Consider the following 23454-nt stretch of genomic DNA (forward strand, 5'->3'; position numbering starts at 1 on the left):
TAGTCCCCGAGGGTCTCTACAGCCCAGTAGCTTAGTACTTCGTTACTAGCTTGAAAATACGGATGTATATATAATTGCTGTTATAAAATTTAGAAATTCATTTCAAAATTAAGGATTATCTCCCTCGTGCATAGCTCTTATCCTTGAACGAATTTGGCTCCACTTTTTTGGCACGCTGTTTTTGGCTATATTTAGCTCCAAAACTTCATAGTTATTTTGGATTTCAAACATTTCGGTTGAACATCACTGAAGAGACATTATTTGTCGAAATTCGCATCTGGTGCATCAAAATTGGTACCGTATACGTTTTTCATATGGGTAAACTAAATCATTATAACGACCATAGAATTTGTGAAATGCCGACTTTAATGAGACTGAGGAAACCACTGTAACATCAACTTGTTTGTCAATAGCCTCCCTCGATTAAAAAAATGATCATACGCAGTACATGTTCTTTGATATTGAATCAGCTGAGCGATATAAACATCATATGCAGGTAATAAAGGGATAGTGTAATATACATATTTGAAGGTGACGATGGTGAAGCTGAAATAATTCCGTTTGTCATAAAGTTGAGATGTTGGTTTGTCGTTGATATCCATTTACAATAAAAATGAAGAACTCCGGAATATTTCTTTTTTATTTTAACTTCAGAGTAATTATGCATGGAATCAGACTGGTGCTGAACAAAGTAATTTTAGGATGACTGGTCGTTAGATACGAATGTTTCCTTTTTTCATTTTTGTTGAACTGTCTATGATGTCAAAAATGTAATCTCCAAGGAAATATTGAACAATGGGGCAATCCCACAACAATGAAACTGCATCAATAAATTCAAATGTAAAGTTAAAAAGTTAAAAGTTACAACAACAACAAACTCCATTTTTTGTATCGTTTTTAAGTTCTTAAATACATTTTGTCATATAAAAATATGTAAGAATATAAAAACAGGTCAGTTAATAAGAAACACATTTTGTGTATATGGCATTCCAACAGACTATTGGGAGATATTATCAAAAGCATCGCGTAGATAATGTCATCGAGGAATCTACAGCATCTTTTTTCATAACATCGTCGGGGCAATTCTACATAAATTCGGATAAGAGTTTAATAAAGTAATTTCTTGGATGACTGACCACAAGATATGAATATTTCCTCGTACAAACAGTTGTCTATGATCTGAAAAAAAGCAGTCTTTAATTCATAGCGAAGAACGGTAGAGTATAGTACTGAAAGGTTCCAAGTTTTGTTAGTGTCAATTTAAAAAAAATGAAAATCTTTATTGAACGTTCTTTGGAATTTTTTGACAATCCACATTTTATTTGCACAACGTTTTGGCATATGTAATGGCACATAACTTCATTCGTTCCCCTTCATAACAGTTACTATTTTCGTGAGGCGCAATGATAGTGGCTTGCTAAAATATTTGCTGGATCATGCACCACATCTCTGAATGGCTTTTGTGAAGGTTTGGAACCCAATTGCGAAAATATGTTTACAGACGGCAATGCAAGACTTCAATGATATGACCTCAATCGAGACCAAAAAGACAACAACAAACCGACTACATTGTAAGTCGAGATTGTGTATTTTAAAGGGACTCATAGAATTCTTTCAACAAGTTGGTTTTGCAATACCCACAAGTCCATTTAATTCATTGTTAAAAAAAATCGATATTAACGTTTACTGTGGGAGACAGTATGCAATGCCCGAGTAGAAGAACGCTGCCTGAATTTCATAATAAAGGACGATAAGGATTAATTACGATTCATAGGTAAAGAAATCTAATGAACATGCGTATGTCTAATTTCTACTAACATACTCTGACCAATTCCTTCAATGTTTACAACTATCGGGTATTCTACGATGCATTTTATTCTGTTTTATAAAACCATTAATGTGAAAAATTTGTTATTCCTGATATATCTAAGAAAGATAGGGTTTAGGGTTTATGTGCATAGCTACTTTCCTTTAATTTTCAACAAAATGTATTGAAAGAAAACATCCTCATTATTAATTTGAACAATGAACGTATCAGGTGTAAAGCATTATCTAGTATATATAACCATCGTTCTGCCTATCGTCGGGTAATTCTAAAAATAGGTACACGTCATCAGTCTGCTTTGATGGATGTTGCTAAAATGCAAAAACAAAAGAGAATGGAAAAGTAAAAATAAGAGAGAAGATAAATCGTATACTGTATTTTCTTAGAGTAATATACCGTTGTCTAGATAATGTCTAGATATGATATTTATGCATGTATTGATTACGAATATGGTATATCGATATCTTTACCAATGGAAACAATAGTCATTTCCTCCTGCAATATCAGTGCCTCATTTTCAACATATTAATCCAGGTTTCCCATTTCTTTATGAAATCTTCAATTTCACAGATTTTAGTAGATATATATTTCAAAGTTGAAACACTGTGTTTTGTTATCCACAAGTAATCCGTGAATAGATATTTTTTTCATTCAGACAACGCTCCTATAAAAGTAAGATTTTAGAATTACAATGATTGATTGATTGAATATTGTTTAACATCCCTCTGGAGAATATTTCCCTGATATGGAGACGTCACCATTGCTGGTGAAGGGCTGCAAAATTTAGGTCTATGCTCAACGTTTACGGTCTTTGAGCAGGGAGGGATATTTATCGTGACAAACCTCCTGTGACACAAGACCTCGATTTTTGAAGTCTCATCCTATGGACCGCCCCATTTAGTCGCCTCTTACGAGAAGCAAGGGGTACTGAGGACTTAGTCTAACCCGGATCCCCAGGGGATCTAGATATAATGTATTTCACTGGTGTTAGGATCTAAATGTAGGTACAGTCATAAACTAGAATGAATATGAATGAGGTTTTTGAAAAGACTAAAACCGAATCCAGCTAAGTTGTTATCATAAATTGCTCCTTGGAATGACAAAATTGTAAGGAACTGATCTTTTTGAAATCCATACCCCAGGTTGGCATATTAGTAGTAAGAGAGATTTCATTTCTTAAAAAATGATAAATATATATCATATGTAATATAATACTAAGTCACATTCCATACACATACAAAATGCCAAAACACTTGACGTTTATCACGGTCAAAACAAATACAAGTAGAGTATTTTCTTACATAGATAGAAAGAAAAAGTACATTTTCTCTACAATTGTAAAGTAATTCGTCCTCATCATGTTTCAGTCTGTCTTCATTTAAAATGAAAAAGTGGGTAAGAGAATCCTGAATCAACCTCACTTGAAAGCATAGTCGATATCTTTCTAAACGACATTATCATTGCGGGCAAAACGATACCGAGCTTTTCTGTTTTAATAGAATTTCATGATCAAATATGACCGAAATTAACCCGGTCAAAATGGTTGAATAAAAAGGAAAGGCAACCCTACCCATATTGTTGCTTTTATGAATAAATAACAATTACTGATCTCGTAAATGACAATCTTTAACAACAAAAATCCTTGCTTAACGATTAAATCAATATTAATCTATCATATATCTTAAATTATCCACCGCCATTGAAGTTTAATTTATGATGTCACACCGTCGGTTTCGGTTTCTTTCATCAGCAGCACTGTAAACATGACAAGTCAGGAACAGTTAAATTTGGAGCCATATAGATTTGAGCCCGTTCTTTCGCAAGAGGGAATTGAGAAAAGACGTTCATGAAAACTTCGAGTCGCAGACCAGGCAGACGGTGAACCTTTCGTCATACAAATGTCCCGAACCTAAACTTGTCATTACGCAAATGATGAATCCACAGTTTACATAGGCTTTTCTTTTCAGATTCAGATGACTTGATTGGGTCAAGAATTTCGAAAAGTTAAATCACACTTCCCCTTCGCATTAATGCAATTAACAGCTTGACAGGAAGCATCAACCCATTTTTTCGTAAAATGTACCATATCACATGCGCATCTCAGAATCTCATAAAAACTGAAACTGATTGTGTGACGTCAAAATTAATGATTTTAGTGGTCTTGAATACAACGGAGATCCACATCATGGCAGTCTCTATAGATGGCGGGAGTTTCAATTTACAACTTTTTCAAACTAGTCCTGAGGCTTATCCGGGCGGTCTATCAACAGAATAGTATGACAAAGGCCCTCTCCACTTCAGCTGTAGCTTGTAGTTCCTTTTTCCCACCCCTCTTTTGAAAGAAAAAAAAAATGATTTATCTATTATACTTGTTGATGAATATTAAACACTAATGTAACTCCATTATGTTCACAGTCATTTTCCCCTGGGATATTGGAGGATAAGGGTAAAAAACAACAACATGTTTTAAATGGTTACCCTCGGCCTGTAAACTATAGAATCATTACCTGAATCGATACGGCTTTCCTTTATTCGTGATATTTAAATCCAATAACAATCTGCTATTTATATAACTTGAACTTGTTAAAATCCCGTTACGCGCATAGGGCTATTTATAGAGGTCTACCATAGGCGTACTCTCTAAATATATTTACTTTTTAAATGTTTTCTTTTATCTGCTGTTTTCAAGGGAAAATTAATAACTTTGATACATGAACTGCGAATCATACATCTTTAAGCTAATATGATAGACTGAATGCCTGACACACACACACACACACACACACACACACAGAGAGAGAGAGAGAGAGAGAGAGAGAGAGAGAGAGAGACGGACGGACAGACAGACAACGGACGGACGGACAGACAGACATACAGACAGACAGAGAAAGTTTCAATGTGTATTCTTTGTCGATTAAAATACAAATAACACAGGAACGTAGCAACATCAAGGGGCTGTCCCCTTCCCCGTCTCCCCTATTTGGTATGTATACATATGTTCGAAAATATCGTGCGGCCTGACAAATATTTCAAACATTAGCATGGCAGAGATTATCAAGTTGCTGATTTGATATTTAGCAAGTCAAGATGAAGTCAGGACAGGTACATGCAAATGAGGTAGAGAGAAAACGTGTAGTTTTTTGCAGATATTTATGAATTTGATCACCGACACAAGATTTTACGGTTTTGCCTCCTGGGTATTTTTTTTTTTTTTTTTTTTTACAAAAGAGAAAGAATTATAATAGAAAGGAGAAATATGGCCAATCTTGTGCTCAATATAAATAAAGGCCGTAAAACGGTCATTCGATGAATATCAATAGATATTTAACAAAAACAGACAACCCTGGCTTCAAAAATTCAGCGTAGCTCTTAATGTCAATGAACTTTTCAGTAAAATAAAATACCAATCCTGTAAGTTAAGGTATCGATGAACATCTTGGGGCATTGTAAATAGCAAAATTCAAACTTTGATGTTTCACTAAATCATCGGGGCCATATGTTACAGCTAAAGCGGGGAGTTTCTCTTTATGATATAATTAATCCCATCATTTATCATGGATCAGATTGGTTTCCTCTTTTGCTGGATGAAAAATTCGTTTTTATACTCATAGGCGTTACATTATATATATATATATATATATATATATATACACACAGTCAAAACTGTCATAGCGACCCACTGTATTAAGCGACTCACTGTCGTATGTGACCATAAAAAGTCCCCCCCCCCCCCCCCCCCCCAAGACGTTACTCTATATATTGTACCTGTATTAAACGACCACCTGTCTGACGCGACCAACGACCATGATTTTTACAACTTTTTCGTGTATTTTAACGAAATTTTACCTCTATTTAACGACTGTACATTTTTCGATTACAACGTGATTACTACTTTCGATTTCGGTTGAGCCGACTATTCTGGGAATTATCGCCCCTAACACTTTCGTTTTCAAACGCACGACTATTCTGGGAATTATCGCTCCTAACACTTTCGTTTTAATACGCACAGTTTGGCGATGATCTTGATTAGTCGGCCCTCTGAATAAATCATTACACGTAAGCTGTCAACATGCAGTGTCCTGTGTAGTTAATTAATAAAACCCGCTTTGTTGTTTATTTAACACAATCAAGGATCAGGAAATCAAGGCCGGTGTATTTGAAGGTGTTAATTTCGACAAACTTTAAGAAATGCCGGGTAGGCTAGATCGGAAATGAAAATCTACCACTTGTTATACCATTATGTTCAACAGAGTAAAACAATTGCCCGATTGCGATATAAATCAGGTAATTTAAAATATTGTGCTCAGGACTAAAATTTTAAACGGGAGTATTCACTGGTTTTCCTGCATGAGATACTAGCCGTTTCCAGAATAATGACCGGAACTAGCGGCTTCACTTCGACATGTCCCGAGTATTTGACATGTCCGAGTTCAAGAAAATCGCGTGCATTAGTTCTAAGCTTAAAAGATTTGCTGTGCATATACAATGGATATATTGTGATTTATTTAATGTTTTTCAAATTGAATAACATTTTTCCAGCACGTATTGTACAAAAGGAAACGCAACACTTCACCATTTGTTATTTGTTTTCTTACTACAAGTGCTGCATTTTTTAGTTACACTGTACAAGTAGGCTATACATGAATACCCTTTACAACAAAGTGTTTATAAGTTTTAGAAAATTTACATGCAGTTCATCAAAAATCTCATGTAAATGTGTAATATGAAATGCATGAAAAGTTTATCATTCTTAAATAGATTAAATGTAATTTTGATGAATAAAAAATTATGATACAACACATTGTATTCTAGATTTTTAACTACAGTGTATTATCAATTTTATTTTACAACTATTAAAACCGTACTTGATATTTTTAATGATAAATTCCAAATACATGTAGTCATTTACTCCATTGTATAAATTATTTGTGAAATTTTATCCATTAACTGCGGAAAATAGGCAACCTGTATTAAGAGACCACCTGTCATATGTGACCTTTTTTCCATTCTCCGTTGGATGGTCTCTTAATACAGGTTTGACTATATATATATATATATATATATATATATATATATATATATATATAATATATCTCCAACACAAAACTCGAACAACATTTCACTGTTAGCTATTTTGGCTTTAATACCTCTTCAATCAGTTATAAAAAAAAATATATTTTTTTTCTTTACGGATAAAGGCTTTGAACTCGTCATTCCTAAGCTTGATTTCACAATATTAAGTACATGTGGAATAGATTATATACATGAGATTAAAGATACACTCAAAAATGTCTTTTGGATAGATTTAGTTCAGAAAGGCAGCCTTCTTACAAACAAGGCAAAAGGTGATGTAGCACTTTTTAAAATCCATTATGATAGGTAAAATACATATTTCAAGAAAAATATGTTTGTTTATAACATACAAGATATAAATCATATCATAGATGAAGATGGTACATTTTATTCATATGAAAATTGTTCAGCCATTTATCCTAATAAACATATCAATTGTTTAGAATTTATGGGTATAGTACAGGCAGTAAAAGCATGGATGGAAATAAAATTAATTCAAGGGCTATATTTAAGGTACAAAATGCCTTGATTTTATCTAATATCTATAATCATGTTGTAAGAAATCAAAACATATTTATGATATATTGAATTAGAACGACACTGAACCAATCTGTAAAACAAAATGGAATACTCTATTTGAAAAAAAGTGAATTGAAAACAATTTAAAAGTAAAATATTCATAATTTCAATGGTCCCAATATAGATTTATTAATAGAAAGGCCACAAACACTTTTCTGCATAAAGCTAAGAGGAAGAATACAAAAAGCTGTAACTTTTTGTAAATTGAAAGAAGAAACATTGGAACACCTCTTCTGGGAATGTGTAAATGTTCAATCCTTTTAGATACTTTGGAAACATATGTTGAATCTACATTTATCTATTACAAAATAAATTTTTTTTATTAAGATTTCTTGATACAAACAAATATATTCAAACACACATTTTCTGTGGTTAAAGATATATACATATAAACATGTACAATGAGATGTAGAGAAAAGACATTAAACATGGTAGTTGCGATATATCATTTGAAAAAGAACTATGATACCTTGAAATACACCTTCTATAAAAATGATGAAAAAACAAAATTGACACAACCTGGAATGGATGGAACTTTTTATTCAATTGAAACAGCCTTTTGATATATTTACTTTCTCTCTCTCTCTCTCTCTCTCTCTCTCTCTCTCTCTCTCTCTCTCTCTCTCTCTCTCTCTCTCTCTCTCTCTGTATCTCTCTCTCATAAAATCTTTTTCTGTAAATTAAAGATATCATGATGTATATGTTACTCGTGTTAATATTATAGAAATATCGATGCATTAAAGGTGAAGATAACAAACAGTGATCAATCTCATAATTCCAATAAGCAATACAAAATAGATAGTTGGGCAAACACGAACCCCTGGACACACCATAGGTGGGATCAGGTGTCTAGGAGGAGTAAGCATCCCCTGTCGACCGGTCACACCCGCCGTGAGCCCTATATCCTAATCAGGTAAACGGAGTTATCCGTCGTCAAAATCAGTGTGCCAAGAACGGCCTAACAATCGGTATGAAACATGTCAGACAGCGTGTGACCCAATTATAGGTTGCTATAAAGATCATAGATTGTTGGGCAGATACGGACCCCTGGACACACCAGAGGTAGGATCAGGTGCCTAGGAGGAGTATGCATCCCCTGTCAACCGGTCACACCCGCTGTGAGCCCTATATCCTGATGCATCTGAATCATACAAAAGCTGACATGAACGACCGACTTCAAGAACCGTTCCTATTCGGATTTTTCTTTTATGATTTTCTAAGAAACTCGGAGTCTAACAAATGCTTTAGAGGTCGGAAATCGCATTATGATGAAAAATATAGACATATGCCACGAGTCCTTTTCACCTATAGGGGTGATCAAATTGAACTTCTAGTATGAGGTTTTTGTTAGTCATTTATCTAAAAAAAAATAAAAAATAAAAAAAATCGGAGTCTATGTTTTACTAAGTCTTCCGGTAGTTATTTTTATCAGAATCATGAGAATTCCCTATCTAACATAATTTATTGTCATATTGAGGTCGGGTTGTAGTGATGACGAGTGCACTGCTCATTGCGTAGACGATTATCAAAAAAGTTCATGAGGTTCGTGATCTTGCTGCTTATAAAACTATGAGTCCGGGATTTGCTTTGAAAAACCATCAGTGACAACCCTGATGTGGCACGAAATTGGAAGACTGGATCTAGACCTGCGGTAAACCAATCTGATTAAAACCAGATCCTGAGATCCGCTCACCTAGATCGCTACACTAATAATGCGATTTCCGACCTCTAAAGCATTCGTTCCGTTTACCTTTCTGTGTTTTAACAATAGCCTATTTTGATATGACAAATTGCACATGAGTAGTTATGATATTTGTTTACTATATTTAAGGTTCTATGGCATATTCCACAAAAAGCATCAGTTTCCTGAGATTGAGTACTCTCCTTCTGGATCCGGGTACCAGAGTCGTTTGCCGGAAACTAGACTTAAAGATTACAGACACTGGACTAACATTTGTGCAATTCATAAACAACAGAAAGCATGACCTTTTTCATCTTTACAAGAATTTGTTATGTTGCTCATGCAGCTTTACAAATAGAAGGGTTTCTGGTGGGAAAATTGTCATTACTGCTAAACAATGGCAACACATTTTCATTCGAAGCAGAACAAAATGCAACAGTCGGAAACAAGAATGTAGTTGTTTGTATGACGCAAATCCAAACGCAAAAGTAGAAGATCTGGACATTTCCTTTTGTGTCTGTTTACTCATTCATTTGTGTCCACTTTCCCCAGCTGAAGAACAGGATCTGAAAAATTTACGTGATCAAAGAAACGATTATTTTGCACATGCCAAAACACCCAAAGTAGATACGAAAAATTTCAGTAAGATGTTTCAAAAAGTTACCTCTGCAATAGAAAGTATAGCATATTCATGTGGACATGGCACATGGAAAGAGTTCACAGAAATAATTCAACAAATCAAAAAAGACCCTGTCCTCGACCAAGATTGCTTAAAGATTTCTAATCTTTCTTTGCTTTACCAATCAAATGAATTCACCCAAGAAGAAATTCAAGAGATCAAAAGTTCCATGGAACGGTCACAAGATAAATTAAATGAGATGCACAGAGATGTCACTGAAATAAAGGAAATGCTGGTAAGAACAATTCCGCGTGTATGTACAGTTATAAAACACATGATGATAATGGTGGTAGTGGTGCATTGAATAAATATTTCAATTCTCCTATTTCACAGCAAACTCAAAGTGTAATACCTAGATGTATGATTCAGAAGACCAATGGCAAGTGTACACGTGCATAAATAAATCTATATTTTGATACTTAACTAAATTAGAAAGTAACATTGCAAGTGATGAAATATAAAGGAAATGCATACTCTTTTGTTACGATAGATGTTAATCACTTTTTTAAAGCTAAGAAAAAAAAATCATGAAAGCTATTTCAAGAACATCAATTTTTCGAACCTTTATCTATATCACTTAAGCTCTTTGTAGATGTTGTTGCAAATCAACCAGAAACCCAAAAAGCATCAATGGAGATGCGTAAAGCGAAACAATTAGGTACATAAACATTCGTATCTGAATAATTGTTATTGAGTTCAATGATTTTTTATCACAGGCAAAGAGATATTCTATGTATTCAAAAGTATGAAAATTGTAGATTCGAAAGATGATTCCAGTCACTCTGTAAAGCACAGAACAAAAACAAGACCATGTTATGTCAAACGTGAGAGCAGTAGAACACTGCCTGCAAGAATAAAGGACCAGGGTATTATACCAGGTAAACTGTCTTATGATTGTGTTAGCATTGTCTTATTTATCCTTTGGGTTTGGAGGTACACAGAGTAAGAGTAAGAAATTAGAATATTAGAGTAAGAAATACACTATCTGCCTAACGTTTGTCTTGTATTTTCCATTTATAAAGGTTCCCTCAATGACGAAAAAGCTATATGTTTTGACGACTTGAAATCAGAGGAACAACATTTACTATCACGTTTTATCGAGGAATGCAAAACTGGAGATCCTCAGCAGGTGTCATCGATTGCAAATGACTTACCACAGGATTGTAAATTGATACACATAAGGGATCAAATCGGATACCGTGCTATTCATCATGCTGCACACAGAAATGGAACCGAAGCGCTTGATATTATTAAAGAATTGATTTCTCGTGGTGCAAAACCCATTGATACAACATCTGATGGAATGACAATCTTGCATATTGCCTGTAAAACTGGGAATTTAAAGATTTGTGAATTTTTCATTCAAATGTCAGAAGATCCTGAAATATTGAATCAAGAAGACACAAATGGATGGAATGGCCTTCTCTATGCTGCATGTTTTGGACACACTGACATTGTAAAGTTCCTGGCGAGTCAATATCGGAAGGTGAATTTAAAATCCTCACAAACCAACGTCAATATTCTTCACCTTGCTTGCCTGGGTTGTCACATTGAAACATGCAAGTACATAATGAGAACATTTCCTGAAATTGTTCATGAAGTGGACCATGAGGGACGGACAGTGGCGCATTACACAGCCCGCGGAGGAGAAACAAAAATTATGAATGAAGTTCTGAAAAGATTTCGGAAGACACGAAAACAATTTCAGAGACCATCGAAAGGTAACAGAAATCCACTACATATTGCCTGTTTATATGGTAACGTTGAAATGTGTAGAAAAATCATTTCAAAGTTTCCATTCATGCTTCATGAGACAGATGATGAAGGCTTACACGCAGTTCACTACGCAGCAGTAGGGGGTCATGTTAAAGTGATGGAACTGTTGATGGAATTTCTTCGTGATAAAATACAAGATTTCTGTATATCAGCGACACGTGATATTAATATTTTGCAAATGGCATGCGTTTATGGCAAAATCAAAATGTGGTGTTTCATTACTGAAAAGTTTCCAAAGTTAATTTCTGCACAGAATACAGATGGATGGACGATTATTCACGACGCTGCCCGATCAGGAAATGTAGCTGTCTTGAAAATACTGGCAGACGACAAAAAATTGGATTTAGATAGTATTACAGATTCGTTAGAGAGAACAGCTTTGCACATTGGATGTCTATATGGAAAATATGAAGTTTGCGAGTTCCTCGTTTCAAAATATCCAAGCATGATGAATATGAAGGATGTCGATGGCTGCCGACCAGTTGTTCTAGCTGCTGCGGGAGGAAATCTCGATATCTTAAAGCTTCTTCTAGAGAATGATTCAGAGACCCCTGTCACCAATACCAGTCAGTTTACCATATTACATGCGGCTTATCTTTCGTCTAGTTATCCGATTATCAATTTCATCGAAGAAAAATACCCTGAGCTTAAAACGAAAAAGGACCAATATGGAAGAACGCCTATTGACATTGGTAATAGCGTTGAAAACTTTGAAATGAAATGCTTACCCACAGAATCTGCCAGAAGCAAGCTGTCAAAGACAGATGAAAGCACTTACATCTAATCCACTAGAATGTCTATTCCGCAAGGTCGAACGATATGTTTATCATTTTTATCATAATACGTTTTTTACAGTTAGCGAATATGTAACATTCAAACAATCCATATTTGTAGCCGATATTATGCATGTATTGAATGAAATAGTATTTGAAATTGCAATTTGATATACAAAATAAAGATGACGAACGGTAATCGATCTCACGAATCCTAAAAAGAATACAACATTAAAAGATCAAACACGAAATCCTAGAAACACTAGATACGAAATCAGGTGAATGGGAGGAATAAGCATCCTCTGACACGGACCCCTGGATATACCAGAGGTGGGGTCAGGTGCCTAGGAGGAGTAAACATCCTCTGTCGACCGGTCACACCCGCTGTGAGCCTTATATCTTGATCAGGTAATCGGCTTTTATATCTTGATTAGATGAGCAGTGTAATATATAGTAAAACTATATACGGGTATGTAAAGAACAGTTGAAATTGGGAACAAACCACGTCAGACAGTCTTAGAGCTAACAGGTTGTATTTATAATTTAAATCATTGTAACGACCATACATGTATATATCGCATGTACGTTAAGGCTGGTTATAAAAATATTTGCTGGAATAAAATCAGTAAAACAATAAGACATCACAATTGCAGTATGTATATCAATAACATAATGATTATTAAAGTCCAGTTTTATTTTCAAGTATTATTTATTTATGCATAAGATAAATCATGCTGCTACTAAGATCCAAAGAAATACGAAATGATCAACGATCTCGTTTATTACTATCTATTTTGTATTGCTTATAAGAGTTATGAGATTGATCACTGTTCGTTATCTTCACTTTTCATTGATAGGTTGTAATGGCAAACTAGATCGTTATAACGACCATAGATTTTGCGAAATGCTGACTTCGATCGAGACGTTTGAAACCCCTGTACCATCAATTTGTTTGTCAGTAGCCTGTCTATGTGAGACTTATTTATCTCAACCTGTTGACCAAGACTCACGGTGGGTGTGACCGGTCGACAGAGGAAGCTTATCACTCCTAGGCAGCTGTCCAGATGTCCTTGTTTGCCCAACTATCTATTTTGTATTGCTTATATGAGTCATTGGATTAATCACTGTTCGTTGCCTTCGCCTTTCAACCGCCGCGGTGGCCTAGAGGTTAGAGCGTTATCCCCGGATGCGGAAGGCCACGGTTCGAATCCCGGTCGCGACAGACCTAAGTCGTTAAAATAGGTAGTGACGGTTTCATCGCCAAATGCTCGGCATCAGGTGTGAATGACATGGGTCCTCGGAGATGACTTTAAAAACAGATGTCCAGTGTCACAGTAGGTGTGGCACGCTAAAGAACCCTCACTGCTAAAGTGCCGATCAAAGGTCTAAATTTGAAGCCCTTCACCGGTCTTGGTGACGTCTCCATATGAGTTAAAAATTATCAATTAGCAAGAATCAATCAATCAATATTCGCCTTTCATGAGATTGATCACTGTTCGTTATTTTCACCTTTCATACTGGTGTCGTGTAATTTGTGTCTGATCAATATGAAAGTAAACTGATGACGTGATAACTATACATCGAGTGACGATGACACATGTAAATATTGACAAAATATGAAGTGTTTGAAATACGGTATAAGCCATGGGATATATGGAAGATATAAATGTGAAACACTGATGATTTATTGATATTATGAATATTCATTCATTGTCAATTTTGATTAACGGATAAAACATTCCATTTAGGGTGTCAATCCGATTTTCCTGTCCTAAATTGAAATGAAAGTACAATAGTAAGACACAACGTCGCATACTTTGAGAGTCTCTTTATATACCGTATGAAAGATCATAAACTAATGTACACAGCAATTACTGCTAGACATGTCTGTTATGAAAATATTCAAAGAAACCTGTATAACATCAGCGTAAAATGTGAAACATAGGCTAGATGGTTTCGTATTTAGACGTATAAAGCAATACAAACTGTAACTAAGGGTTTTTTTTTTCAACTAACCAATTATGCACCGAATAACACCTGTCGGTACAACTTATATAATCCCTAATATCGAAAGAAAAATTCAGCAAAATAAACCGCCATTGCGTCGTATACACGTCTATGGGAACGATGATAGTTGAACATTAAATGGTTACCGAGACCGAGGTCATACAAAGAAGGAGACTGGTGTGAGTAACTGCACGTCCGTATTTCGCTTGTTTTATCTAAAATTATGTCATGAATGTAAGAAAGTAATTAGATCACGCAAAGTGTCACTCAAATGATATTCAATCAACAATGTTATTATATTTGTTCTTTTATTTTTCAATTTATTTACCGTCAGTTACAGCTTGTATTGCTTTAATGATAATTTCTTAATGAAAGATCCCGTGGGGATCCGGGTTAGAATAGGTCCCTAGTACCCCTTGCTTGTCGTAAGAGGCGACTAAATGGGGCGGTCCTTCGGATGAGACTGCAGAAACCGAGGTCCCGTGTCACAGTAGGTGTGGCACGATAAAGAGCCCTCCCTGCTCCCATAAGCGCCGAGCATAGGCCTAAATTTTGCAGCCCTTCACCGGCAGTGGTGACGTCTCCATATGAGTGAAATATTCTCGGGAGGGACGTAAAACAATATTCAATCAATCAATTTTAATGAAAGCGGTAGGATTCTAGCAGTACGTTTAATAGACAATGGGTGTTTAGATCAATGTTTAAATCATAGGGTAGTGTGTTACTTTTCCATTTTCTATTAAGGTACATTTGTGATCTCTTTATAACAAGCCATGTAATGACATCATACATGTACGGAAGCGCGTGCTTGTCATGTTGTTATGATACAAAATGTTCTCATAAACAACCAAAATAGTTTGTGAAAGTTGGTAGCTCCTTCTCTCTGTGTAAGACAGATTTTAACAACTGTGCAGTTTCCGTGAATAAATGGAGTATGACCTGCTCTACCATACCCATGATCATTTTAAAAGCTCATAATTTGCATAGAATTCTTTGCTACATGTATGTTAAATGTCAATGTACAATTTACATGAAATAGCAAACAATGTTATTATTGTTTTAGTGCATACTTCATTGAAATCGAATCGAATTGTTTATCGAATGTTGTGTTCATCTTTGATTTATCGATTACTATCTGTAATCCATTAGTTCGTACTAACATTTTATATGCACAATCAAATAAAGGTATTGATTTTGCTTCGATATTTGTTCTCCATTCACAAGAGAGTTTATCATCACCATAATCATTATCATAATCATCATCATCATAATGATTGTCATCATCATTATTTTTATCTCCATCAGTATTAGCTACTCAAGCGGCGAATATATTTGAGTATATTGTATGAATTTTTAAAAGTATCTAATATATGTTTAGCTGAACATAGTTGAAAAAACCAACACTTTTCCTCCAATTTCGATGAAAGTGTCATACTCCAGATATTACATGTACATAGCATGAACATAAGGGGAAATGTAAGATTCACCGCCTATATGAAGGTACGTTTCTCCGTAGTTATATAGAAGATCGATTCATAGGAGAATTCAGGGTTAAATGACATTTATAATAAACAATTTAAAACGACTAAAAGCATTGATTGACAACAACAAAAAAGTAAATTAAATGACAACAACAAAAGTTAGATAAAAGAATCGGAATATAGACATAGATAATTTTTTTCTTACTGCTTTTGTGTAAGAAAACCACTTATCATCTCGACCTGTTACTCCTGCTGTACTCCTCATTGTTGACACTAATAAACAATTATCAGTTAGCTGGAAGAAGATTACGTCGATATTGCCTAACAATTTTATTGTAACGAAGACAAGACGCTCAAGGTAGGAAGACAAGTTTGTGTAACTTTTACAAATTCATCTCTGTCCATTTATGAAATCTTAATTTTAGTGTATTTTCTTAAAACATTCAGACATTTTATACATAATGCTAGACTCATAAGTTATAAGAACTCGTTTTCAATTTATTTGCTCTGTAACCCAATATATATCTGTTCCAATAATTCTAATATTTAAAATGGTAATTTTAATTTTTAATCTTACATAGTTTGATTGTTGTGATCAGTCTTTTGCACAGGCACTTGTTTCATACATCCCCCTCCTTAATAATACCACAGGCACTTGTTTCATACATCCCCCTCCTTAATAATATCACAGGCACTTGTTTCACACATCCCCCTCCTTAATAATACCACAGGCACTTGTTTCACACATCCCCCTCCTTAATAATACCACAGGCACTTGTTTCACACATCCCCCTCCTTAATAATACCACAGACACTTGTTTCACACATCCCCCTCCTTAATAATACCACAGGCACTTGTTTCACACATCCCCCTCCTTAATAATACCACAGACTCTTGTTTCATACATCCCCCTCCTTAATAATACCACAGACTCTTGTTTCACACATCCCCCTCCTTAATAATACCACAGGCACTTGTTTCATACATCCCCTCCTTAATAATATCACAGGCACTTGTTTCATACATCCCCCTCCTTAATAATACCACAGGCACTTGTTTCATACATCCCCCTCCTTAATAATACCACAGGCACTTGTTTCACACATCCCCCTCCTTAATAATACCACAGGCACTTGTTTCACACATCCCCCTCCTTAATAATACCACAGGCACTTGTTTCATACATGGGTCCCCTCCTTAATAATACCACAGGCACTTGTTTCATACATCCCCTCCTTAATAATACCACAACCAATGTATGAAACAAGTGCCTGTGGTCTTTTGTCTATTTGTAATTTACAAGAATTATAATATGGGCAAAATATTATTCTCTCTCTCTCTCTCTCTCTCTCTCTCTCTCTCTCTCTCTCTCTCGTAAAACTTCGAATCATTAAAGAGAGAAAAAGGCCTTATCACAGAGATCTTTATTCTATGCGAAATAGGAACTTGTCACAAATACCCACGTCGGAGCATTGATATCACACCTTGATAACCGACTATTTACCTGAATGGAGACCGATCGCTATTGCTGATTATGCAGCGTTCTCCTTGTGACCGGGAGGTCATGAATTTGAACCCCATTTGTATCTTGGTGCGTCAAACTAAGCCATTGTCCCTCTACCTAGCGCTCGGCTTCTAAAAGTGAGAGTCGGGGTCTTTCGGATATAAACGTAAACACGTCTGAATAGGTTCCGCTTAACACGAGAGACAGCGAGAACAATACAAAACCCTCGTTGCCCCTGAGTGTCAACTTAGAGCAGGTATGAGTGAAAAATTCTCTCAAAGACGTAACCAACAAACACATCTACATAGAGATAAATATATCAGCTTGTGTCCTTTCTGTTTTAACTTATACACTGTACATGTAGCATACATGCATGTACACTGCATATGAATGAACCACACAGTCAGGACACTTGCTACAAGTAAAATTTATATCTCCTTTTGAAGAGTTCCAAGTTATGTAGTTTTGACAAAACCTGGGCATGTTTGAAAGTTTTTGATACGTATTTAGTAACATGGTACACCTAGAGCAATGTTTCAATCAATGTGTGAAGGAAGTTCAAGCTATTACACTTGTCTCTATACGGGAAAGCTCTCAAAACAAATACCCGGTAAACACTAATATTTTAAACAACTTGAATTAATTCAGTTTGTAAAGTAGATAGTAGTGTCACATGATTTACATATTTATTCACATTTTGAAATCGGAGAAGTTCAATTTATTTTTAGCAGGTGCCCTTAAAGTCAGTTATACTATGATTTCACTTGGTAAGATATATGTTATAATGATGGTACTCGGCGTCCAGTTACATCAATAAACAAATAAGACATTGATCAAACGATCGATACCCATTGATTTAATCAGAAAAAAAGTTGGACATGCCTTTTTCATATTTTAATATTTAGTACAACATGCTTTACTTTGTTCATTTTCAAACATTTTATGATACTTACTGGTTACGTGTTGGTCTTTGACCACGACTCTAATGCTATATTTAAAAAAAAACAAAAGTACTTGTGTGTCTTTGTAATAAAGTAAAAGTATTGGCTTGTATATGGTGTGTTATGTAAAAGAAAGGCGAAGATAACGAACAGCGATCAACTCAATAAAACCTTAACTCTTAAGGTATAGCTCACTATCAAAAAGCTTGAATTAACGTTTCTGAAATGGCGCGTAGGAATACCTATACTTAACAATGAAAACAACAACAAAAGAGGGTGTGTGTTCGGGTGAGGTAGGGTTACTGTGCAGATATAAAAGGATTATATGTCAAATTAAAGGTGCAATGGTTAAAAGCTGAAATAATTATAAAGGAAGAGAACAAGTGGTGACTGGGTGTATGCTGCATTGCATTCGAGACGTTGAACAATGGTTGTATCGTAGGAACGATGGAATTCGACTCGGCTCCATTTCCATATCAAGTAAAAAGCTCAACACCTCTTCATCTAAATTGCCCTCGTTGACTGAGCCCTATATAACGCAGTTTAATTTGATTAATATTTACCAGATCAAATGTCGCTGCTTGCTCCGTCATGTTATCGAACTCGTAAAGCAGATGATACATACCGTAATCTGTCTACTTCTAGGCCTACCAGTCATTGCCCTACGTCATCAAGTTGACTATTCTGCCACGTCATCACTAGTGTGTTGTTTCTTTAAATTAATTTGTGTTTTATTCACATCTTTGGTTGTGTTTATTTTCGGTAGCATCAAACGAATATATTTTGTTAACAATGCATGTGTGGAAATTCCCGTTAGAGATATCAACGGCGCTAAAATTAGAACGGTCGTTAAAAGTCGCAGAGAAAAGAGTCCTGCGTGCTTAGTGCAGATGAACTCTGGACAATCTTTTTTTGGACACAGAAAACAAACGAATTTTTCATCAATCAGCATCGTTTTTAAGTCATCAGCTTAAAAGTTATTAAATGATACTTAATTTACATTGGAATTTCTCAAGCTTACCTCATTGTTAAAGTAAATGACATTGAAATGTAACTATTGGCACTACTATGATTGTTTTTTATTATCGTACAAGTACATATGCTTACATACCCTAGGCGCCGGGCTTGATCACTATTCATCATCTTCACTTTTTCATATACTAAAACGGAACCTTCTGTGTCTATCAATATTCAGATATTGAATTGATTGGTTGATTGATGTTTTCCGCCACACTCAACAATTTTTCAGTTATATGGTGGCGCCCAGTTTTTATAGGTGGAAGAGAGAACCCAGATACAATATACCTGGGAAGAGACCACAGACCTTTCGAAAGTAAACTGGGAAATTTTCTCACTTACCGGCGCGAGCGGGATTCGAATTGGAAAGAACTATACAAAATAAAACAAAAGACAATTCTGGTTATATCGTCAATTCAATTCCATTCAATTCATTTATTCTCATAAGTCAATCAACGTGACATAGAGAAATACATAGACAATCACACTAAACTTCATATATACATGCGAGTTGAGGTACATATATACATTTACAAAAATGAATATTACAAAATATAATTGGCAAATTGACATCAACTTTGAGGGTTGACCACCTCATTTATAGTTTCGATAAATCTTGATAAATTCAACAGCAATTTAAAATTTGTAGAAGAAAATAAATCATGAAATTTTAAAATATTTGGTCTATGATGAAATTTTTTCGGCATGTACATTTTTCGAAAGTCTTAAATTTTCACATGAAAAAATATAATGAAATTCGTCGCCTATTTCAGAATAACACAATTTACATTTTCTATCTGCTCTGGGAATACCAGACCATCTCCCAGATTGTATTGGTAAGCGGTGATTTGTCGTTCCGAATCTTGCAATTTTACGTATTCTATGAATATCCAAATTTGATAAGATGTAATTTTGACATTTAAATTCAGAATTTGTAAACAAGTTGTAAATTTTACCTTTGCTGCAATTATTACATTCTGACAACCATTGCTGCTGGAATTGATCATATAATTTTTGTTTTAATGAGTTTACAAGCCACCTTTTGTTTTGTACATATTGAAATAGCCATATAATACTTAAGCCACATTCATCAATAATGCTTTTAACATTTTTCATCCATATCATTTCGACACCATTCCAATGTTTGTTATATACAAGCTGATAAAATAGATATGACAATTTTGTTTCTTTCCCATTGACAACATTGGCTCACAAATTTATAACTCTGGTTTTGATATAGATATCTAATGGGTATCTGCCCATTTCTCCATATATCATAATTGTTGGAGTACTTTGCTTCAGATTCAACAGATTTCTACAAAATTTTAAATGCACCTTCTCAATAACATCGTTATTACCAAAAAATCCATGTTTCGCATCCATATAACTACATTGGCATGATAATTTTATCAAACAAATGCAATTGGTCAGTAATCGATAGATTTAGGCTTCGCGCCTTTTTAAAGATTCCGTACATAGCTTTTGTCGCCTTTTTTGCTAAAAAGTGTTTGGTTTCATTGAAGGATCCATATCTGGAGAAGAAAACACCCATATACTTAAATGTTTGACAATATCTAGCTCTTTACCATCATAAAAGAAACGACAGTTACTAGGCAATCTACCTTTTAAAAAAAATCATAATTTTTGTATTATCGACATTTACTTTAAGTTTGCAATGTTCACAATATCTAAAAAGGCAATCAATTTGATGCTGTAAATCTTCTTTTGAGTTTGACATAAGTACTACATCATCAGCAGTTTCAGAATTGATTTGGTATGAGGGAATACAAAGTTATCGCATGTCCTGTAGTTGGAAGACATCTTGAAGTTTGCACACATTAAATTTGGCCGTAATGTTATACTGTAGGCCTAATAATTTACGCCATAACCTTGCTCTCCAAACACTATCAAAAGCACCTTTGAAATTTATAAATGAACAAAAAAGTTTCTTTTTCGACAGAAAACACAACTCAGTAAGTGAATATAGTACAAACATATTATCAAATGTAGAATATTTGGCTCCAAAGCCTGTTTGATTTTCCTTCAGTACATCAACATTTTCAGAAAAATCATCGAGTCGTCGGGACAAAATTGAAGTGAAAAGTTTTCCCATGCAACTTAAAAGAGAAATAGGTCTATAATTGTTCGGATCGCGTGCTAGCTTTATTCTTATAGATTAGTATGATATTTCCAATCAACCATGCCTGAAGCAAAATTCCCGTCTCTAACACTGTATTGAATAAGCGAACGTAAATAGGTAAAAACAGTTTTCGTCAAAGTTATAGGGGAAGTGGTTTTTACGAATTTACCAAGCATGACAAAATTGAAAATTTCCTTCACAATTTTCTTCTCACTTGGCGTATAACCTATATGAAAACACGGAAGTACTGTCAGATCGGTGTGACAAATCTAAATACAGTGCCTGTTCAAAGTGTACATTGCTGTAACACGTGAATATTTTAACTTTCCAGTAAATGAGGAAATACTTTTAAGAAGATTCTAATTAGGACAGTTTGGTTCCCTATCAATCTAGTGTGGATTTTGTAGAGGATAACATATTACACACATAGACGAGCAGACGATGAAGGTAATTACCACTATCTCAACAGTCCGCACTTTTAACAGCGCGGAAAATGCTCTTATATAGCCACGATTCATTGTGTATACCTTTGAATTTGTTGCTTCAAACTCTAATTATTTATTAATTAACCTTTGGTTTATTTGTCAAAAACCTCTTTTATTTGTTTGTTCGTTTGCTTAATTGCTTTGTACTTTTTTGTTACGGCGCAGATAAACAAACAAAACTCCATAGCACCCCCGTTTGAATTTTATCATTTTGAGTAGTTAATTAAGGAAAATTATTAATACATCTGTATGTGTAAAAATCACAGCGCTGATTAAAACCGAACCATCTTACATGTATCATTTGGAGAGAGAGAGAGGAGAAAGAGAGACAAAGAGAGAGAGAGGGGGGTATTAGAGTGGCGTTTTCTTATAGTGGTTCAGCGCGTTGGTCACGATATGTTAAAGGATTTGGTGTTCCGCAGGTTGTGAGTTCAACATTGGACTGCGGGTAGGTTACATTATTGCACAAGGGTGATTCGTACCCCCAAGTAAAACCCAGGTACATTATCAGTGTTTTATGTTCAATATATGGTGGCATATTTCTGCCAAGTGCTACTTGTCAGATAATTATGTCAGTTCGTCTGATGATCATGTCGACTTGTCTGATAATTATATCAACCTGTCAGATTTATGTTGACCTGTGTGGTGATTTTGTTGACCTGTCAAATAATTATTGGCATTAACTCGTTATAATGTTCATAGAAATTTGCGAAATGCTAACATTAAACGAGGCTGTTGAAACCCCTGTAAAATCAACTTGTTTGTCAGTAGCCTGCCTCGATTCAAAACTTGATCATACGATGTGACGTCATAATTGAAAACAAAGTATATCACCAACTGAAATATATACATGTATATCATATATTCCTTCATGTAATTTTATACATGCATAAGATATACCATGCAGCGACTAAGATCAACGGAAATGAAAAGTATTCAACTGGCTTGATGTAATTTGTGTCTGATCAATATGAATGTAAACTGGTGACGTCATTAGGTATATATTGAGTGATTATGACACATGTTATGTGTTAACTGTACCTTGTAATTATCGATACAAATGAAGTATTTTTCACTGTTTTATTATTTTAAAAAAGTGATATCAGTTATTATGTAAACACTCAAAATAGTTTTAAAAGGTTAGTAGGTGCCCCTTTTTGTTTAGGACAGATTTTAATGATCTATAAATGGAGTATGAGCTGCCTTAACATACCCACATTTTCCTTTACCAAGAATGTTTAATGACATGCTTTAGTGAGGTTTACTTCACACATAGCATTGTCTTGAGTTAATACTGATTCCATATCCCTGTTCGATTTTTCAACATATTTTATCTAATTCTTTCTCGATAGGGACAAGCATGTTCTCCATATGATCAGTTTTTTAAATCGAGGTAGATTGCTAAAAAATAAGTTGATGCTACAGGGGTTTCAACAGTCTCATTTAAAGCCAGCATGTCGCAAATTATATTGTCGCTATTACGATCTAATTT

At 34.8% G+C, this 23454-nt stretch overlaps 1 protein-coding gene across 1 annotated transcript; it reads left to right on the forward strand.

Moving 5' to 3' along the window:
* The first annotated feature begins 1644 nt into the window (after positions 1 to 1644).
* LOC125655894 (uncharacterized) lies at positions 1645 to 15594 on the forward strand. Its single transcript, XM_048886425.2, has 6 exons — positions 1645 to 1774; positions 9309 to 10072; positions 10171 to 10216; positions 10430 to 10495; positions 10596 to 10715; positions 10860 to 15594. Exons 2-6 carry the CDS (start codon positions 9314 to 9316, stop codon positions 12395 to 12397), a joined length of 2529 nt encoding a protein of 842 aa, XP_048742382.2. The 5' UTR covers positions 1645 to 1774; positions 9309 to 9313; the 3' UTR covers positions 12398 to 15594.
* Positions 15595 to 23454: the final 7860 nt, after the last annotated feature.

This window comes from Ostrea edulis, chromosome 7, assembly GCF_947568905.1.
Source record: "Ostrea edulis chromosome 7, xbOstEdul1.1, whole genome shotgun sequence".
In the NCBI taxonomy this organism is placed as follows: domain Eukaryota; kingdom Metazoa; phylum Mollusca; class Bivalvia; order Ostreida; family Ostreidae; genus Ostrea; species Ostrea edulis.

Coding starts and splice junctions, on each gene's coding strand:
- LOC125655894 (XM_048886425.2), top strand. CDS start 9,314: ATGGCATATTCCACAAAAAGCATCAGTTTCCTGAGATTGAGTACTCTC. Junction 10,496..10,595: donor GCGTAAAGCGAAACAATTAG/GTACATAAACAT, acceptor TGAAAATTGTAG/ATTCGAAAGATGATTCCAGT. Junction 10,716..10,859: donor GGACCAGGGTATTATACCAG/GTAAACTGTCTT, acceptor CCATTTATAAAG/GTTCCCTCAATGACGAAAAA.